Below are 22,423 nucleotides of genomic sequence, written 5' to 3'. Positions count from 1 at the left end.
CTAATATTGATGTGAACAATCTGAAATTCCTTGACACTCACAGAACAGAGCCAATACAAAGACAAATGCATTCCTATACTTTTACTAACAGACTAAACAGACAGCACTCTTACCTATGATGTCTGGATGAGCCAGTAGGTGACGCTCCACCTCGAGTGCACTGATCTTGTAGCCACCACTCTTGATGATGTCCACACTGCTGCGGCCCAAGATCCAATACACACCGTCTTTATAGACCGCGGTGTCTCCTGAAAGACACGTCCATACAAGGAGAGAGGCAGTATAAATTAATTAAGAAAGGAACGTTTTTTTTTTGTTTATGAGCAGGTTATAAAACAGATAGATTGAAAAATAAATTGTGAATTTATAACTTGCAGCCAAATGCCCCGTAGTTTGACCATTTACTGTTTTTTTTAGTTACATTGATGGTGCACAATCATCTTCATTACTTGAAGCATATTCTGAGCAGCGCTTGCCACAAGACAAACTAATTTATTATAATTGCAATGAATGGTTTTTGCAATAACTTTTGGGTTTGCGTGGGAAAATCTGGGTAAAAAAACATTAAACTGAACTATAAAACCAGCATATAGAAGTAACATTCACATCACCTTTATGACTAGATACAAGGAATGTAGGGTAAGCAAACGTGTGTGTGTGTGTTTGTTTGAGACAGAGAAAGTCAGAGTGCAGTGGATGGATGAGTGTTTAAGACCCCCTTCCACATCATCCTCCAGACATACACCCTCCACACACACACCCATAGGTGTCTGGGGGACAGGTGTGGGGGAGGATGAGTAGAGTATGTGGGATGAGGGGCTCAGCTGGGTCTGGGGATGACGAGCAGAGGAAATGGGTCAGTATGGATGAGTGGAGAGAGACGGAGTGGGAGAAAAATGGACAGAGGAGGGAAGGAGCGGAGAGAGGACAAGCAGGAACAGGAAGGTGTCCTTCTGGATTATTACAGGTGGTGCGTCCACAGCTGGGACCGAGGAGGGAATGTGTATGTGTGTGTGTGTGTGTGTGTGTGTGTGTGTGTGTGTGTGTGTGTGTGTGTGTGTGTGTGAGAGAGACACGCTGTGATGAGGTTAAGCGGATTGCTGTGGTTAAGGTTGGAGGGTTGGATATAGGTGATGGACTGAGAGGTCAACAAAGGTCAGGGATAAGATCCACGGCTGTAGCTACATTACAACTGAGGACACTTCATCCGTAGGATGGATGAGGAAAAATGTACACTCCACAATTACACACAAATAAACACAATGAGGTTTTAAGACTAATTGTGATGTATTTTTTTGGAGTGAATATCCTTAAATATGATAATTTTTATACTTAGTAATGCAAATAAAAACAAACTTGTGCACACCAAGGTTATAATAGTTTTGAATTTCCTATTAGTTTCTGTGTTATTTTAGTTTTGACTCTTCGATTTCATTCTAATTTAGTTTTAGTTAGTTTTCAGAGTGTGTTTGCTAGAGAAGAATTATGTAGCTATATACATACAAAATACATGGTCGGAGAACTGTGTAGGAATGTCCATAATGTTTAAATCTTTTCACTATGTTAGTGAAGCATTGCAGCATAGCGTCCTCTCCTGGAAGGTCAGGTCTGTTCAATTTCTGTGGTTCAATGTCGAGAGTTGAGGGGAATTTCTGCCGTCTCCTTTTTTCGTTAGTGATATATTATAGCTAAAAATCAAAAACTGGAATTAATATGTTCATTTTTATTTTATTTTGATTCGTTTTTTAACCAGGCAATAGCTTTTCAGTTTAGTTTTAGTTTTTCTTAAAAGGATATAGTTTTTATTTAGTTTCAGTTTTCCCAAAAAATATTTTGTTCACTGCTTGATTCATTTTAATTTCAGTTTTAGTTTACTATAATAACCCTGATTCACACTAGAATATTATGTTATACTTCAGATATACATTTTTTTTTTTTTACACCAAACAATTAGAATAATTCAATACCTGGCATTGTGGAGAAACATTAAGACTATGGTACAGGGAGATGGAATTTACAGAAATGATAATTTAATGGTTGAATTAATATAGAAAATGCAATAAAATACAAGAAATACTCTACAATACTATACAGATAATAAAATACTAATAAAACTAATAAAAACTGTTTTGGTTGATTGCTATAAAAGGAATAGTTCGCCATTTTGCATAGTACACTGCAGTATTCATATTTTCATCTAACTAGTGTTTTTCCCTAAATGTTGAACTACTCACTCCTTTATTTCTTAGGAAATAAGTCGTCCCCTCAGCATTTCTCAAACCCTGGGTACAGCCCTGCTAAGAGCATTTCCACCAGGTTAAGCTGTGTGTGTTTACACCAGATATATGGACTCAATAAGAGAAAAGCGTCCGGCCCTGCCTCACCCAGAATCAACACCATGAAGCATTTTAGGAGAAGGATTATATTTTGATGGTGGTCTGTTTTTACTGCCATCTTCCGTCTGTCCTCTACTTCATCATTTAATCTCATTTGTTCTCTACTCTAACCCTGTATCCCCCTATCCATCTTACATTTTTGTCCACTTTCTCAGTGTCAGCCGAACACATACGCCTATATTTTTTTTTATTTGTTGGTTCCATCCTTGCCCTCCATTTTTTTCCTCACTGCCTCTGGAGCATCTCTCATCACATCTCCTGCTTCCTTCTCTCCACCTATCTTCCCTGTCTCTTCTTCCCCCTCTTGCCTCTCTGCTTCAGCATCAATAGAGGGCCCATCTGTTCCCATACATCACGCACTTCATTTCAGTTTATTAGCTGGGATAAATCATAAATATTTCATTATACATCACGGGCGGCTGTCGCCTGCACACCGACAATTTATCACCGCTGCCCTCTCTGCCGGCTTGCCACGGCGGCTATAAGCTTTCCAGTCTATTAAACAAGATTGATACAGTGTGTAAATTTAGATATTGGGAATTTCTTCACAGACCACTGCTCCGCACTGATAGGCCGGGGTAACGGGGGAGGAGAGGGAGGATGGAGGGAGAGGGGGGGAGACAGCACAGGGAGGGAGAAGAGGAGCTTGATTGGGTGTTAACACCACTAAAAGGGTAGTAGCAGTTTCCCCTACTCTCCTCCTCTTTGGGAAGAGGGGGAAAAAGGAAAATAAACTGTAGGAATAATTTGTTTACAGCTATGTAGCTCTCTCATCTTATGCAAATAGATATGGGGAAAAGAGCAGTTTACATGCACATTGATAAGCTGTTAGGGCCCGATCAGACAGAGCACGTTTTAGCAGCCTGGGGCGGCTTTTTAAAATTGTTTTCAATGAGAGTGAAGCGTTTTTTTGCGCGCTGCTTTTGCGTTGCTGAGATTTTGAGTGCCCTGAACGCCTCGAGTTGAAAAATATTCAACTCAGAGCGGAAAAGCGCCCGACGTCATTAGCGTTTTTTTCTCATTACGGTGACTTATGCTGAATACCCATGACTTTACCAACCATAGTTACCATGATCTGAACAGAAAACAGCAGGAGCCAAATTAGTGCGGTACTTTAGATTTCGGGTAAGTTGTTTTCATTAAAGGTCCCATTTTATACTAATTTTCAGGTTCATACGTGTATTTTTGTTTTTACAAGAACATGTTTACATGCTGTAATGTGCAAAAAACACTATTTCTTCATATTACCCTCTGTCTGAAACTCTCTATTTTAGTGCATTTCAATGGAATGGTAATGGAATTATGTTGCTAGGCAACAGCTTGGGTCCATGTTTACTTCCTGTCAGCTGATATCATTCACATAAACTGCAACTGGAAATAAACTGGGACACATTTAGAATGTTCATGTTTGAAACTGTGAAATAGTCTAAATATTTTATTTTGTGACATCACAAAATCACAGAAATCCTGACAGCTTGTTTTAAAGGCACAGTTTCTGAATACTGTGTGTATTCCTGCATGGATTGAGCGTTGATACTTTCATAGTATTTACAAAGCACTTAAACCTGCTATATAATAGAAAAGACATGAAAATCTCACTTTTAACAATATGGGACTTTAATTTAAACTGTACTATTTGGGTAGCGTACAGTTCTTGGTTTGTATTAAGGTAACGTTAGCACTCATTCAGTGGTTGCCTAGCAACAATATAAAATAAAAAGACACAGCAAACTGTAAAAAACGCTCTGTCTAATTGGGCAACAAATAGGCAGTGCACCTCGCGTTTTCCACCAGCAAAACGCGCTCTATTTGATGAGAGCCTGTGGGTTTGTATGAGCTGAAAATAATAAAAATACCCTAAAATAAGTCCATTTGGCTGCAAATATCTAAGTGTAGAAGAAGGAAACGGCATTATTAATGAGGCCCAATGTTTGACAAAAGGGTTGAAAAGAAACACTCAAGACAACATACTTGAATCGAGTTTGAAGTAGTTCTACAGGACTCTTTGACCTTGTCTCTTTGAGGAGGAGGAAATAACGAGGGAAAGAACAGCATGTTTGGAGAGAGGCACAAGTGGGAATAGTGATTGGAGAACACAGACTGATAAAAGAGGGAAGAAGGGCGGGAGAGAGAGAGATTGTTGGGAACTGTGTTACTAGGACGCACACGCACACACAAGCTAGTACACGTACACACATACATGCTGTATGTGCACACACGGTACATACGTACACACACACACACACGCACACAAACACTACTTCAGGCATCAGAGACTCTCTGCCATTATGTGTTATGGCGTCGGAGGCAGATATGGCCGAATGGCTTTCTTAATTAAAACGATAAGAAGCCTAATTGCACTGGGCTTTCATCTCATTCTGAGGCATTAAAGAAAGTGAAGGCACACAGTGTGGAAAAAAAAAAGAAATAAAAACAGATCAAGACTTTAACTGGAGGATGGAGGGGAGAGGAAACTTCCATCATGTCTTTCAGAAAACAAGACATTAGCTGGCTCTGCAGAAAAATTCATCCTGTTACAGCGCAATTTAAATTTCTTAAAATGAACACCAACTTATTTCAAGCCATTAATTATCATTTTCTTAACAGGAAAAACAACACTGTGCAGAGAAGTGTGTTATCAACAGTTTTTAAAATTCCAGCTGCAGCATCTTTTCAGAGTAACACAAAATTGCCTTAAGAGGAATTTCTGCTGGAGTGTGGCATTTTAGCAGAACTCTTTTGGATTGGCCTTCATTCCTGCTGACATATTTCTGGCTACTCAAAGAAGTCGACATCGGTGTCATTCTTGACAGTTTCAATGGTAAACCAAGCATATAACGTTGAACAAACTCCTTTGAAAACAGGACAGGAGGAGGAGAATTATGAATTGTCTGCAATGAGAGGGGACCAGCTGTAAAGGTAACTCTGAAAATGTAAAAGCAAAATACATTATACAACATGTCGCCTCCGTACTGCATAATACAGCCATATATATTATCTTTTACTGTAACTGGAAGGTAATATTTAACTATAAATGGAAGAATAGCTGTCTGCCTTTCTGTATGTCCTTCACATATCTCGGGAACCGCTGATCTAATCTACTTCACACTTGGGTGGTGAATTGCTGGCAAGGAAGTGCAGTGTCCAATGTGGTGCACTTTGGCCAGATGGTGGCGCTATAACAATGAAAGTTACCTTTTGGCCTGTAATGTTTTAAAGTCCCCCTCTTGTGTATTTTGGCATTTCTATGATATTCCAAATTTATTTGAGTCATTTCCTGACTAAGTTGATTAGCCACAATTTGCCAAAATGTTTTTGACAAATAACTTAATTTTAGTAATTTTTTTAATTTCAAATTAACGGAAAGCAGCCAATACTGGAGGAAAGATAGACTTTCAGCCTGAAAATAAAACCAGAGAAAAGTCCCGTTAGAGAAATAAATTAATCACGATGCAGTGTCAGTGCAGGAGCTGAGGCGAGAGCGGACGGTGCACCTCCAAAACGTCCCGAAACAGCATTTCAAACTGTCCTCCCGTGCGCTGTGGGCGGCGGTGCGGTTCCTCGGTGCAGCAGCAGCCAAACGGCCGCCTCACCAGCAGGAGACGGTAAAAAAGAGAGCGAGTTAGAGTCGGTGTGTTGCGCTAATTCTTGTTTCATTTGTGGTCTGATAAACAGTAAATTCATCTAAACTGGTTTCATCTGAACTGATCTATGACGATGAATTACGTCGGACTATTAACCACACCCCCATTCTCTGTTTGAGAAAGAACGTTAACCAAAAAACAGGAAGTAAAACTGGCTGAAGGTTTTTTTTTTTTAACCATAAGCATAAGAATAAACAAAATGTCATATCTCCTGAACGCTTTGTGCTATTGCAACCACATTTGGTGGACATGTGTAGATATGATGTCTGAGTGAACAAATTTGGAGCCATTTGGCCAATGAGTGGCGATGTAACAAGATCATCTATCTATACATAGAGGGACCTCTGCCTGTATATGTATGTATGACTGCTCTTTGCATATCTCGAAAACCGTTCATCCAATCAATTTCACACTCGGAAGGTACAAGCAGCCATACCGCTGTTGTCGACAACGCTGCAAGCAGAACTTCTGGGGACCAAGCAATCAGCATGTTCCGTACGAGCACGGGCTCCAAACGGACACCACACAAACCAAATTTCTAACCACAAAATAACACAAAACACATGCTGATGTATGCCAATATATTCAACACAGTTTTGACTATGCAAAGTCTATTTGATATTTAGTTACATGACTACATGTGATGCAGGTAAGATCCCTCTGGCTGTTGGCGCTTTACCCGTCAAACAAACTGTTTGCCTCTCTCCCCCGGCACCCACTCATCAAACTCTCAGAGCTGGCAGGGGAGCAGCATTGGGGCTCCATCCACAGTGATCGTACCATTTCTGTTGCCTCAGAAAAAATGTGAACTGTGATTTGACAAGATTCAAAAATAGCTTTGGGCTAATTTCAATGCTTTCCCCGAATCATTCATTGCTGTCCTTCATTTATTTCTGATTGGGTGCGCATATGTGCCTTGGAAAAATGTGTAGAGGCCTGGGTCCACACAGCTATTCAAAACCACACAGACACACATACAGTAGTCTGGACATGTTTCTTTGCCTATAGACAAAAAGTGTGTGAAAGAAAAGGGCAGAGTGTGACATCTGACAAAGGCCAACATCACAAAAACACTTCAGCCTGTCTGCCACTAGCGTCGCTGCTGGAGGTGTCGAGGACGGAGAGAGGCGACTAAAAATGCACAAAAAAACAGTTATTTTGTGGAGGTGACAGAAGTCATCTATTAGTTTGTCCTGACCTTCCAGCTCCATAACAGATTCCTGCTGTAACTGAAATATGTGTTATATGAGTGGTTATAATTGAATGTCATTTGAGTCTGCCCTTGATCTAAGTACCATGTACTTGTATTTTTGTGTAGCACTTTACAGCCTCCTGTAAAGTGCTACACTTTGTGATAAAATGAAAACATGTCAACATTCACATTATCATCTTATTCTGGCTTTGACTTACTGCACAACTGCAGCAGTTTAAAACTAAAATTACCATATTGCGGTTGTATGCCTCCGCCAACCGTTCAAGTTGCAGTTTACATCCATGTCTGTCTAAAATGTCATCACTTCATCATTTTATCCTATTAGACATTTGTGTGAAATTGCCATAATTAGCAAAGGAATTTAAAAGTCTTTGATAAATATGGGCTACTATATTATAAAAGTACGCAAACACATATCGCCACACACATACAGTAGATGACTTGAAATTTTAAGTTTAAGTTTTTGTCTTTTTAACTGAAAAACACCTTTTTCTTAAGCCTGAAGTACATTTCTGTGTAAAGGTGTTGCCATAGCTACACTACACACTGTAGAGGTCAAATCAAGTTAAGATTATTTCCATAATAATAATATCATGTACAACGTTTTAAGGGTTTTACAGGCCAAAGTTAGCAACAATTCCCAACCCAGCCCAATCTTTAAAAGCAAAGAAATCTGCTTAAAAAAAACAAGCCTACAGCACAGTGAGCGATTTATACTTCTTCAGGCTCCGTCTTTTAACTTGTCATATAACTTCTGTAAAACCAGGTTCCCTACTCTAATGTTTAAGGCGATACCAAACTATAAATTCAGAGTCTGTTTTTCAGCGTGTAGTCCACATATTGTACATCTTTAGCGAGTCTCTCTTTCTGCGTAGGCAATAACTGTATTTTAATTTACAGTGTAGTGTGTATACCATCTCTGCAGACATCTAGGCATGCTGATAGACTTTTTGAAACCCATTGAATAGTTTCAAAAATGAACCGATCATCAACCAAAACACAAAAGTGTTTTTCCTGTTTTATTATTATACTTTTATTTGAGAGCCGTGTTGTGTTTATACATGTCTCTGCACTAGCATCACTGAAGTGTTTACAGTGAGCCCGATGAGGAGATGCTTCTCCTCTGCGGGAAGGTACAAGTGGAGTCGCAGTCTTTCAACCACGTTCGACACGACCTGAACTCTCACACGGCGGGTTAAAGCTGAGTGTCCTCCATCACCGTGGAGAGGAGAGCCTTATCTGCACAAAAGATGCGAGTCGTGCCTCTTCTCAGACTGACTGTAAACACTTAGCATATATGAATATTAATGTTCCACATTAAAGCCCCGATGCCTAGATGGAAGAGTTAATGAGGATAAATAACAGACAGCCAAGCAGTGAAATCTCAGCTCTGACATTATTTATCATCCTTAACTTTTGTCACAGCTCTTTTTTTTAGTAATTAATATCGTACAAGAAAGCACTTTGCACTTGGATGAGTGATCTAATTTTTTTAATATAAAGCAATTAAAGGAGCTTGAATTGCTTTATATTCGTGTTGCTGATTATATTCCTTGCCGGGTTGCCTCTCCACCAGCAGATAACAAGCTGAACTTGAGGATTGATGTCTGTCTTAGATCTGCCATGTTCATCAAGCAAACTACTTAACTGCTGTTTACATGCTCCTTCTCTGCACTGAATCACACAAATCTGATAGTCAACCAAGACACATCGACTCCGGAGAACAGACGTTGATTATATAGCCTGAACACTGAGCAAAGCAGATTTCAAAACCCAAATTAGTTTTGCTTTTGGAAGTGTAAATACAAGTTTTTCTTCCGCCACAAAATTGTCTTTTTCTTTAATGTTTTCTGCAGGAAAATATACAGAGAACAAAGTGGCAGCTGCCTCACCAGTTTGCCAAACACTCCTGGAGTTTAGAGGCTCACATGAAGCGGCGTTTAACTACATGTACCTGCAACTGGCGTTAATAAAACCCAGACCACCGTGTGTTGACACCTTGGCTGTAAATGTTACAGGGACGGCTGGTTTGAACAAAGCGCTGGGAGCGTGGGGGTGTTGGTGAATCCCACAGGGAGCTCTGACATTGGGAGTTAAGAGGACACAATGTGACTCGGGGTGAAATATGACATTGTGAGCACAGAGAGGGATGGAGGCAGGGAAGAGGAGAGCACAGCTGGGAGCAAGAGAGCGATGCACAAATGACTAGTGATGGCTCTGCAGGACATGAGCCACACTTGTGTTTGTCTGTCTGTCTGTGGAGAATTCACCCTGCAGACCTGAAGCTCACCTTTACAGCTGGGGTTACATCTCTCTCTCTCAGTCGCACAGAAGCAGACACAGACAGACAAACACATACGATTTAACAAGAGGATGCACACATACATTCTCAATCAAATGCATTTTTGTCAAATGAAACGTCTGAGATTGAAATGCAGCAACATATTCATGACGTGTTCATGATATAAGCCTGGACAAATGTATTGCTAATTCTGGCTCTTACATGATTCAATTGGCTCACACGAGTAGGTTCTGTGGAAATTACAGCCCGTTCTCATTCCCAGGGCGTTAAATACCAAAGCTTTGTCCTGGCGTGTCGTCAGCGTTCAGTACCACCGCACAAGGCAGGTATGAGACTCATCGGGTGTTCCATTAACTATAATGTAAACCCATCGGCGGCAACAGTAAACGCTTTGATAAAGTGCGCCGGGAGTGTGGTGACGTAGTTTAAACAGCGAAAAGACACACCGGGTGGGTGGAAAGGGGAGGTGGATGGGTCCAACAAACACAGGGCTTTCATCCAGCTGACACGACCGCTGTTCGTGTCCCGTGTGTCACGTTACAGTCAGCAGTTCGTTTGTGTCCCGTCTTCACAACATTCAGTTTCGTTGTCACTGTACAAACGTAGTAGTTTTAAGTCCATGAAGTTCTTTCCTAAACCTAACTATACTAGTTTTGTTGCCTAATCTTAAAGTGATGCCCAGGGGTGTGACAAAGGGGCGGTATGTGACGAGTTGGGGTGAGAACGTGTTGGGAATAAGTAATTAAAGAGTGTGAAACTGAGGTAAAACGACAAAGATTTAACCCCCTTGTTAACTTTTCGGCCTCTGAGTCTCTCCAAGTTAATCAAATAAATAATTAAACATCAGATAAGGCAGGGTTAACACAGACACAAACACAGCTTCCGCTAAATCGCTAATGCCTAAGCTTCCCTCTCTTCCCACAAGTCCTTATTAATTTATGTATTCATACATTTATTTATGATTTATTTCAGAACATCATAATTCATCCCGGGTGGAGTACCAGGCTCTCTCAATTGGAAGGCACCGACTAAGCCCAAATCAACTGTACCAATTTTAGTCGCTCTTTTCCCGCTTTTGTTGCCTCCGACTTGCTGTTATTCACATGTGTACATCAAATCCAACACAAGCCCTCGCAGTCTTGTCAACTTGAGCTGAACTCATATTGCAGCTCTGGACAGCAGACAGACTGTACTGCAGAACGAGCACAAAAAGAAGGTTAAAAAAGGCGAGAGGGGATCAATGTGCTCTGAGATGTTGGTGAAGATGAGTGGAAAGAGAGAGCACTCCGGAGAAGGTGACAGCTTCCCTATAGAGCTGCCAGTCATGCTATACGCAACACCCGCTCGCACTGGAGAAGACACCTCTGGCCAGCTGAGAACCTATCGATCTAAACTCTAACGCTCCTTCTCCACTTCTTACGCTCCACTTTTCTTCTCTCTCCCTTTGTCTGCTCTTCCTATTGGCCTGTCAGTCTCCTCTCTAAGCTTTATTTACTCCTCAGACTTCATCTTTCACTCTGTCAATGCCAACAGAATGTTTTTTAAGACATTTTCAACTGCCTTTTTTTAATATTTCAGCTCAATGCAGTTCTGCTGGCTGATCTAACAGAAATGCAGTTTTTAGGTCATGAATGTAACCTGAAGTGCTTTATTTAATCTAGCTTTGGATAACAGGGAGGAACATGACTTTCTGCAACAGTAATTGCATTTCCTTCAACCTGTTTTTGCGCACATTTTCAATTTGCACATTAAAAAAAGGGAGCAAACGCCAGAAAAATATCGCAAAATAAATGTTTACACTTGGCCGAGGTGGAAATGTTGGTGTATTGATAAAAAGAAAATGTGTGAAATGGAAACAGACTTAAATAGCGAATAAATAATGAAGTACATGAAGCATGTGGCTTAAACGTCCACTGATGCTTCAGTTCCACAGCGGAGATGAAAAACATCCGATCTGTGTGGAGCGATGAGGAGACTGTGACCTTCATCAAAATGAACCATCCCCCACTCTTTTAATTATGGCATCTCAATACGCCCTCTTCTTCTGCAATGGTTCATCGGTACCCGACTGGCGCCACTAGCTCTTTATCTCGATGCGCCTAACTCCTAATGATCGCATATAAGTAGTGGATGGAAACATACACAATTACTTTTGTCAATTTTCCGGAAATTTGGTTAAATTTGCGCAACAGTTGAATAGAAACTTGACTAATATCTCACTGAAGATTGAAGATTCATTAACGGTCTGAAAATTGCAGTGTCAAGCTACTCTTTGTTGAAGCTCATTGAGAATATGCTGCAGACTGCTGGGTTTTAAAACTACAAATGACAATATTTTAACCTTCTCTTTTTTGACTTGTGTTTTTTAAACAATCTGTGTAATGAAGCACATTAAACCTAATGTACCTGACAAACACTGTATGTTACTTCTATTGTACCTTAACTTTGTGTCCAGCAGACCTCAGATGTCAAAAGAGTCATCATATATTTTTAAACTTAGGGGGCTATCTTTTAAAAAGCTAAAATGCTGGTATTGCACTCAAGCCAGAAGCTAGTTTGATAAATGACAAGTTGGACTTCTTCCCCTGACTTGAGTCTCTAAGGCAGCCTATAATTCCTGCCTCCTTCACTACAACTGGCAGACTGATGGAGGGTTGCAGTCTGAGAGTAGAGGGTGCTTAGGAGATACAATTTAGAGCAGGGAAGTCCCTTAAACACTTCTCTGTGGTCAAGTTAGTGGATGTTTAATATGTTATGTGTATCTTACTGCATTATCGTCTTATTTGCAATTCAAGTTAATCATTTTACATCCTAGTCAGATCCCTGAAAAACAGTCTACTGCTGAACACCTTTCATTTTCCCTCAATGACCCGAAGGTCAAATCCTGGACAATGTAGAAATAGTGAGTAACAGAAAGCTCCGTGGGAAGGTGACAAGCAAGAGTTAGCAAGTCAGAGATGGAGCGTGAGGATGACACAGAGTGTTAGAGAGAAAAGGTGGAGTGTGAAACAGGGAGCAGGTGTGAGGGTAAAAAGGGTAAGAGCGTGAGAGAGGGAAGGTGGGAAGCTAAGGAGAGGGTTAAGTGCAAGGAGTCTCCATCACCATCACCACCCCCCCACATTTCCACACAAAGAGAGTTTGTGTGGACATGGCAGCCTTGTGAGTGTGGACAAGAGTAAGTTGTGTGGGAGTTTACTGTCCACACGATCAAGTGCCTGTGTATAAATCAACTGTATGTCATTGTGTTGTCGGGTGAGATTAGTTGTTGGTTGCGGAAGTATTTTTTCTAGGCTGTCAAAGTTAACGTGATAACGTGTTAATGCAAAGTCGTTTTAACGCCACTAATATCTTCAACGCATTTGTTCCTTCAGAGGTTGTGGCGGGCTCAGTTTATAATTAGAGTGAAGATACTGGCATCACATGAAACTAAAAAACCTAAGGAATCCGTTGGTACCATGTCATACTAGCTTATCGCAAAGGAGCCTAAATGACACAGACTTGCGCTAAATTTTGGCGAGGAAAAACTGTCATGGCCATTTTCAAAGGGGTCTCTTGACCTCTGACCTCAAGATATGTGAATGAAAATAGGTTTTATGTGTACCCACGAGTCTCCCCTTTACAGACATGCCCACTTTATGATAATCACATGCAGTTTTTGGCAAGTCATAGTCAAGTCAGCACACTGACACACTGACAGCTGTTGTTGCCTGTTGGGCTGCAGTTTGCCATGTCATTATTTGAGCATATTTTAATGCTAAATGCAGTACCTGTGAGGGTTTCTGGACAATATTTGTCCTTGTTTTGTGTTGTTAATTGATTTCCAATAACAAATATAGACATACATTTGCATAAAGCAGCATATTTGCCCACTCCCATGTTGATAAGAGTATTAAATACTTGACAAATCTCCCTTTAAGGGCCATTTTGAACGATAACATTTTTTTACAATCATGCGATTAATCAGAATTAAATATTTGTATCGATTGACAGCCCTCATATTTTCAAGTCTCAAACTTTTCTCAAGTTTTCTTTAAATAATATTCTCAATGTTCCACGACAAAGTAACACAGGACAATTCAACAGTACCATAGGTTGACATTATGTGTCATCAGTTCAAATCCAAATTGTCAGTTTAAATTATTACAACTTGACTTCTGAGAAATTATGTCATTTACTGTCCCTTTGGTACGACAGATGGCTCTAAATACTACAATACCCAACTGCTGCCTAACATTGTCTAAGAAAAAATAATCTGAACTTTCTATTCTGGTACCCGGGATGCCCAAAGACTCCTCCCACTTCAAACCCCGACGTGTGTGTGTGTGTTTAAGTTGGCATCAGGGAACACAGGCAGGTGGGTGGGCAAGGAATGTGTTTGATAGCTTCCTATTGAGTAGTCCATGGAGTGTGTGTGTGTGTGTGTGTGTGTGTGTGTGTGGCTTGAGGGACTGGTCTGTGGGGAGCTGATTGCACAGGCTCTCATTATGTGGCCAGTGGCTGTAATGGAGTGTGACAGCAGCGTGCTGTGCTCTGGATCTCTGTCCTTCCAGCCTGCAAAGCCAATTAAACACACTCTGCCCTGCTCTCCCGCTGCCTCGCCCAGCATCGCTCTCCATCACTTGCTCCTTCCTTGCTTCTTTTCACCCCGCCGACCCCTCCACCTCCACCACCACCACAACCAGCTCTCCATCCTCACCATAACCGTACCCACTCCCTGCCACCCTTTGTAGCTGACTCTCTCTAACCCCTCCACCATCACATGCTTCCAGCTCTTTCCTCACTCTTTTTGCTTCTGGCTCCTACTTCCTGTTGTCTAAATGACAATCATAAGCTCCAATTGCTTCTGCCCTCCCTCCTGCGTCCCCCAGCCTCCCCTCACCCCCCCCAAGCCAACTTAAGGCCCGTCTCCCGGTGGCTTTGCAGTAAAGCAGAGCTCCTTTGGGGGGGCAGAAAGAGAATTTCTGGGCTGCAGGGAGAGAGAGCCTCTGATGACAGCCTCCCTGTGTGCTGCCACACACACACTAAAGGGAGAGAGAGAGGGGGAGAGGAAGAGCGAGAGAGCAATACTTGGTTTCTCAAGACCCAGAGCAGTCACAACCACTTAGGAGGAAAAATGCCCTGCAGCACCAAAAACACACATAGTCCATTTATCACTCCCTCATAGTCCCCCAAAATGTGCACGCACACACACACACACACACACACACACACACACACACACACACACAATATACACATTCAATTTCTGAGTGTGTGTGTGTGTGTGTGTGTGTGTGTGTGTGTGTGTGTGCTTCCTGGACTGGATTCCTGGTTTTTAAGTGTTTAAAATCAAGTCCTAAAAGTGCAGTCTGTAGCAGAGACGAAAAAATCTTTTTGACATCTTTCCTCCTCGTGTGAATCCCTCTGACAGCATGTAGAAGCAATTAGTGGCAAACTTCACTCCCTCCAAGGGAATGTGTGTGTGAACACAAGTTGCTGAAGTGTGAGTTAAGATAAAAGGGGAAGAGGAAAGGAGGGTTTGCTACCTGTTTTGAACCAGCCGTCATCAGTGAAGGACTCTCTGGTCTCCTGAGGTTTGTTCCAGTACTCCTTAAAGACGGACGGACCTCGAACTAAGAGCTCCCCGTCTTTACCCTCCAGACCTGGACGTACCTGCCGTATATTCACAGATAGATTAAGTAGACAGTTTTAAAGAGTTGAGTGCACTAGCCAACAACAGCAATACAATACATGTCAAACTGCATGCAGAGAGGCAAGATATGAAGGCAAAATACTGAATTTGCATTAGTAATAAATACAGAAAAACTATTTATTTCTGGAAAATATGCAACACCCTGGCTTTTACAGTTTGTGGTTTGAAATTCAAAATCAACTACACTACTTCTTGACATACTTCTGTTTTTCATTGATTATGTAAGGGGTAATGTACAGCGAGCCGGTCATTAATGTGAAAGAAACCACGAAAGGGCAATGCCGCACCCTGATGCGGAGCGGAGGGGTCTCTCATCGCCCTGAAGGGGTTTCTTTCACAACAATGACCCGCTCGCTGTACATTATCTCGCTTATTACACGGCTACTTACTTAAGAAATCAATAATTCAACACAAAAATGGTCCGCCAGAGTCCGACATCAGAACTGCATCCATAGCAACGGCCTGTTATACATAGCAACGGTCTGCTATAAAGAAATAACAGACCGTAGAACGCCATGATTGACCAATCAGAATCGAGTATTTAACAAAGCTGTGTAATAACTGTAAATATATCAGTATCACTCAACCAAAGAAATTCTTAGTCGACTAACACTAATCGATTAGTTGTTTTAATCAACGATTTGTAAAACTGAGATTCTCTACAAAACAAAATCACTCAAACGCATCACTTTAAATCTTGTGTTTACCAGAGATGTGCTCATAAGTTTCTTGGAAATAAGTCATTCAGGATGAAAAAAACATTATAAATGACTAAAGAAATCTAAAGAAATTGACTAAGAGGGGCAGCACTATAAATCGTCTTATTACTTGTTATTACCTGAGTCTCGCGGTGATTGCCCTCCACAATTGTGGTGTTGGTTGTGTTATTCATAACAATCCGTACTTCGACACTGGGAAGTGGCATCCCTACAGCCCCTGTCAACAAAAACACACACAAAAAACACATCACTACAAAGGGAAGGTAGACTATTGCAAGCAATATGGGATGATTTGTGTCCCTTTTTACAGAAGTTGAACACTCGTAACCAACGGAGTGATCGTCATCAACCTTTAGCACAGGATTTCTACTACAGTGGGAGGGCTCTCTTCCAAGATGGCATTAAACTCCGTCCGCAGGGCATAACTGGTCACTAAATGGTTTGCTGAGCTTGTAAAACATTAAACTGAAAGCCATTCGTCTCAGTCACCACAAGTCAGCTTACTTGTACAGTAATGGGGATTTCTGGGGCAATGCCTGATGCAGCTGTTCTCTCCAACATCAAGTAAACTCCAAATAAGAGAATGCTTAAAATCAGACACCAAGCCGAGAATACACTCCAGGACATTGTGATCTATCAAAAGTATTGACAGATTCTTCTCAGAATCACACCGAACTGCAGCATCCACGGCATTAAGTCAACCCAAAATTCACAATATCAAATATCATGCACCTCCATAACCATCCACTTAAATAACCACTCTACTTTTTTTTGTTTTACGCTGTTTCTGACTCGACAGTAGAATTCAGCCCTTCAGTCCAAACTACCGCTGAGTGCTTGACAAGGCTTTTTATTGCAGCACAGTTGCATATTTTTTTTTTATAATTGAGCTGACAAATTATGAAATACAATAAGAACTGAGCGTCAAAACTGCTCACAACTGTGAGCTGCAATAATGTTTAAGTGAAACTATTAAAAAGAGATGTGTAAAAATTGAAAATCCCCACATGTACTGACATCACCTGCAGGCTCCATCGTTGTGTGTGTGCAAGTGTGACCTCCTGAGTTAAGTAATTATAGCAAAGAGTGCACAGGGGGGATGCACAGAGGAGGTCTCAGCGGTCTTTTCTGTCTATGTGTGTGTGTGCGTGTGTGTCTGCCTTAAGGCTATTATGCCATTTCACAGACCACTGCTCTCCCAATAAAGAGCAGGTCAGGTCCTGATTAAAGAGTGATTCTTTCACTTCATATTGATCTAATCCACTCCAGCCCTGATTGGCAATGTCTATCACACACCATCACTTACACTCAGTCCAGCAGGGAAAAGCCAACTGACCGCAGAAGTAACTAGACTGTTTCTCAGTGGACAAGCAAGATAACAAACAAGCCTGAGTCAGAAGGTTAGACAAGCTGCATCCAGCCAAGTTATAATGATCGTGAACTGCGGTGGACAGTGTGAACACGGTTAATTTAGACTTAAAGCACGAGGTGGCTCTGGTATCTTGTTTTCATTAGAGTGACAGTATGGAGGATAGAGTGGACCAGGAGGACATTCACTGTCTTGTTCAAGGACATTTTAGCAGGGTTAAGCTGCCAGCGTGCTTCATCAGAACTGCTTGTCAGATGGTCGAATAGTTCTGGAAACCCCCCCTCCACATATCATTCTGACTGTGATTGGTGGGGCTGTGTCTGACTGTTTCTGTAACTTTCCAAAACTTAAACAATCCCACATTCCCTCCCTGTGAGGAGGTGAGGAAGTAGCCAGGGTTTGAATGTTTGAACTCTCACTTTTCATTCGTTACACAACTATTTCTGTCACTTTTCATGTGAACAGCTGAGTGCAACACAATGAATGTCTTCCAGGAGAGACTGTCTGAAAATTATACCAAATTTAAACCATAGATCTAGGCTGTCAGGGTTGCACTAAATAATGTCAAAGATTAGGCAGGATGTAAGTTACTTCAAAGTTACATTTCTTTGAAGGATAATGCTGGTTTAACCATAGATGTATAAAGAGAACTGAATGAAATGAATAAAGAAGCGTCATAGGAGGGCTCCCGTTCATTCCTATGAAAGTTGCTCAGTGGCATATGAAGCAATAAAAGCTTGACTTCCGAATATGAAATAACCCGGATCATCCTACGATCTTCCACATCCATTGTGCCCATAGAGCAAGCACAGTGTTTGTTTTTTTAACTCCGCCTCCCAGCCCTTACTCCAGCCTTGGTCTGGGTCTCATTCACATGAACGGAGGAAGGAAAATAATTCTGGATTCAGCAATTAGTGCATTTTACAACTTTTAGGACCTAATGATAGTACCATTTCTTTAATTTTCCAAAACCGACGATCCCAGATTCACACCCACTTCACGCTGTGACGTCTGAAATGTACACCATTATTCCAAATTTAAACAATATCGCCTCTCCCCCCTCTCTAAAGCTTTTCCCTTCGCCTTGAAGTGTGGCCATTCAGAACAACTACAAACATATTTGATTTCCAATGGGGTCGAACAATGCGTCGTCTCTTTTTCTAGCATAAACCGACCCTTAATGCCTCCAGATATGGGTCATCTGCATAAAACGGCTCCCACCCCTTTAGCCAGCCTTGATGGCTGTCAGGGTTGTACTAATTGAAGTCAAAGAAAATTTAAGATACTTCAAAGTTATATTTCTTTAAAGGATAAAGCTGGTTTAGTCTGTGTCATATTTTATAACTCATCAACAGTTTAGCGTGATTATCTAAACCACTCTATTTGGAAGTAAAACTGAAAGCGAATTTGGTGATAAACAGGAATTTGGGGTAATAATTCTACTGTTCGTCTTGGTTTCCTAATATATTTGGCTGATGTGTTTTGTTTGAAACCCGTCTGACAGCTTGTGTTTTTGCCCCGTCAGACTTTTTAGCAATATTGCCACATTCCAAGATTTCCGAAATTAACATGGCGAGTATAATATTATAAGCGACTGGAATGTTGGCCAAAACTATGAAAATGATATTAAAGGTCTGGATTATCCTTTTAAAATAAACCTGGTAAATAAGAGATTACAAAACCCAAATAAAAAAGGGACAATCTCTCAGCCTCTTGTCCTCTTTCCCTCTGATCGGGGTGAAGAGGTGTAGACCGAGTAATCTTCCTCGAGTTCTTCAACCTGTCCAGCAAAAACACTACCATCTACGAAATGACAAAAACGGACTTGTCTCCCTCGATGACAATGTGTCCAAAATCCATTTACGGTTCAACTCGCGGAATCTCTTTCACTCCCCGTCTAGCGCCCTCCTCTATCATCATTTTTTTCCTCTCACGTCAGGAGCTGTAGAAATCTTGGAGACTTGTAGCATTCGGGTCGCGATGATTCAACAAGATTGAGTGCCATTTTGAAGAGTACGGGCAGGTTATAAATGCTACATGCTCGGTGGGAAAAGGTCTCTGTAGAGTGGAGAAGGAATGACAAAGGTCCAGATTGTTCTACAGTTAATGAAAGACATAGCTTTGGCTGGATGATCACGAGGAAGATAGGCTGAGAAGGTGTGACGCTGTCTCTGTTCTCTGTGTCAGTAAAAAGACAAAAAAAATGGCTGAAAAGTATAAAGAAAACAAATCAAAAAGATGAAAGGGGCAGCAGAGTGAGATAATTACCAAATGGAAAGAACAGGGAGGAACTAATCTCACATATTTACATCTCAACAAGAGCAATATGACCTAGAAAGCCACATTGCTGTTAATCTGGAATGCTCCAAAACTGTAAGCTAAGCAACAAAATCGGGCCAATAAGATGCCCTAAATACAGTAGAAAATTATTAATACAATTGCTGTCAATAAGTCTATTAAGAACTGAGTTGTGTGCTACTTAGTTGGCGGAGGGCAGAAAGAAAAGAAAGCGAGTCTGTGTGTAAGAGAGGTGACTCCACTCTGCTACTCTTCTGAGAGTGTTTCCTGTGGTTGCTATTGATCCATTTTAACCTACTTAAAGACAAGACAAGAACACACTGACGCAAACAGGCACATAGAGTCTCACCTACACGAGCATACACACATCTTACACGAACGTCTGCAGTGGAAACATCAATAGAACCACAACCATTCTTAATAATCACCAGAGAGGAATCAAACACAGGCTGCTCAGCTTAATGCCAAACATAACCTGACAAACAAACAAAACAATACCCCAACAAAACAGCAGACAGAGGATTACTCAATCCACTTGGAAGCTAATTAGCTTTACCTTTAAGAGGAAGAGTTGGCTAGGGAGCAGGAAAGAAGGGGGGAGGACGGGAGAAGACGGGAGAAGAAAGCAACCTCCACTGGTCTGACCTCATTTCCAGACCTTGCCTTTGTTTTTGCATGTGTGAGGGAGGTGTCGTTGGGATCATGGGGTTTTACCTGACATCACACCAGAGAAAACCGCCTACGATCAAAACACCACACATGAAGCCGAAGCACTGGAACGGCTGAGCGAGATAGAATAATATTAGAGATTTTTGATTTATATGTGATAAACAAGAGGAAAGTTACCAAGTGTGTGGTCACACCAACAGTTTAGTTTCTTTGGACAAAGTAGGGTTGTCTTCGATCAAAGAAATTCTTAATCAACTAACACTATACAACTAACAATTCTGTCGACTTATCGATTAGTTGATTTAATCTACAGATCTGTAAAACTGAGTTTATCCACAAAGAATAACACAAAAGATCCACTTTAAATCTTGTGTTTACCATAGACTGTATATAAGAAGTGGACGTAGTCACGGTGACGTCACCCATTGGTTTGTGGACTGCCGTTTTGAAGCCACGAGTTTGGCATTTTGGCCATCGCCATCTTGTGTTTTTGCAACCAGAAGTGACACGAGAGGGTGGAGCTAAGTACAACCGAACGGTGACCAAAATGCTACAATTAACTTTCATAAACTGAAAACACACTGTGAAAGGGTTAAAGTTGTAAGACAAAAACACAGACAACTCCCAAACCTTGCTTTATGGTCTATTTTATTCTAAATGGAACCATGATTTATTAAATGAACATCATGCTGTCTTGAAGAAGACTTGAAACTAGCGATTGAGACCAAAAAAACTGTTTACAATGTTTACTGAGGTAATAAATCAAGTGAAAGTAGGGTCATTTTCTCAGGCACTTTTCAGACCCCAGAGTTGCCCACTACTGTTTACCAGAGATATGCTCATAAGTTCCTTGGAAACAAGTCACTCAACATGAAAAAAGCATTAAAAAATGACTAATCGATTAAAGAAATCTTAGTAGACTGACACCACAATGACAGATTAGTCGACTAATCGACCAAGAGGGGGCAGCCATAGTCGAAAGTGCCAAATAATCCAATAATCCTTCCCGTTTAATAAAGTTCCATCTTATCTTATCTCATTTATAAACCCAGGCAATAATGCTGTAGAGTAGGTAAACAATTGTGTGCGGGTGGGTATACGTGTATCCACAGTCAGCCAAACTTGTGTACCTGGGATGCGTGGGCCCTTGAGAGGGTTGGACAGTGCCATGCCGATCTCAGTCATGCCGTAGCGTTCCAGCAGTGTGTGTCCTGTAATCTCCTCCCAGCGGTGCAGAGTGGGGAGAGGGAGAGCAGCCGAGCCTGAAACCATCAGCCTGGAGAGAGAGAGAGAGAGAGAGAGAAAGAGGGCCGGTCATGAGGGAAACACACCAGGCTCCAAATAACACATTCCTAGGTTATACTATGCCATAAAAAAGTTTGTGAAACATGTTAAAGTCTATCAGGAATGGAAATGAACTGGGGATCAGGGTAATGATGGCCTTAAAAGTTTCTTTAAATAGTAGAAAATAGTGGCACCACACAAACCAACAAATAGAAAAATGCGGACACTACAAAAAACACTGATGACACATAACATCTAACAATGTAAAAATGAGTAAAAGATGTAATGTGTTATTAGCCTACATTATTCAGATAAAAAGTTTATAAATTCATAAAAATCCCTCTGAAAACCATAGTTAATCGCTATTCTGATATGTATGCACACACATTTATACAGCTTCATTGCTCCTTAACATAGACTGTACAAGTGTCTGAAACGCTGCTAGAGGGATGAACACAATTCTTCCAAAAGACATTCAATGTTTTGATGATGGTGGTTGTGGAGAACTCTGTCTGACACTTTGGTCCAAAATCTCCAAAAGCTGCTCAATTCAGATCTGGTGACTACGAGGGCCATAGGTTATGATTCTCCTCATTTCCATTTTCTTGAAAACCATTCAATGATTCTTTCGGCTATGTAAGGCTGCAACTTTATGTTTCCCCATGTTTTTATTACGGCTTTGCATTTAATTTGTCACCAGTCCATATACACTCACACATACAGTATATGCTGTATATGTATCCACAAAGCTGTCTGTCATTGATCCCACAGCCAGTACCTGATCCTCTCTTTGCAGACCGCTTTGACAAAGTCCTTGACGTGAGGCTGTGTGAAGTG

General features: G+C 41.2%; 1 protein-coding gene across 3 annotated transcripts in view; it reads right to left on the bottom strand.

Moving 5' to 3' along the window:
* Positions 1 to 22,423, bottom strand: part of acsf3 (acyl-CoA synthetase family member 3) — a 39,189-nt gene that overhangs the window by 4,408 nt on the left and 12,358 nt on the right. For 2 of the 3 annotated variants that reach the window (XM_074615368.1, XM_074615378.1), the window contains exons 4-8: positions 22,365 to 22,423; positions 21,433 to 21,578; positions 16,086 to 16,183; positions 15,081 to 15,207; positions 114 to 248 (exon numbers count right to left, since the gene is read on the bottom strand). The exon at positions 22,365 to 22,423 is cut by the window's right edge and continues 96 nt beyond it. In XM_074615368.1, coding sequence (XP_074471469.1) covers positions 114 to 248; positions 15,081 to 15,207; positions 16,086 to 16,183; positions 21,433 to 21,578; positions 22,365 to 22,423 — 565 coding nt within the window. Of the gene's footprint in view, positions 1 to 113; positions 249 to 10,483; positions 10,748 to 15,080; positions 15,208 to 16,085; positions 16,184 to 21,432; positions 21,579 to 22,364 lie in introns of those variants that run through there. The other variant, XM_074615388.1, reaches the window with a different exon arrangement.

This window comes from Sebastes fasciatus, chromosome 2 (genome assembly GCF_043250625.1).
Source record: "Sebastes fasciatus isolate fSebFas1 chromosome 2, fSebFas1.pri, whole genome shotgun sequence".
NCBI classification, from domain to species: domain Eukaryota; kingdom Metazoa; phylum Chordata; class Actinopteri; order Perciformes; family Sebastidae; genus Sebastes; species Sebastes fasciatus.
Note: the sequence above shows the minus strand (reverse complement) of the source record. Positions and strands in the feature narration are given on the sequence as shown.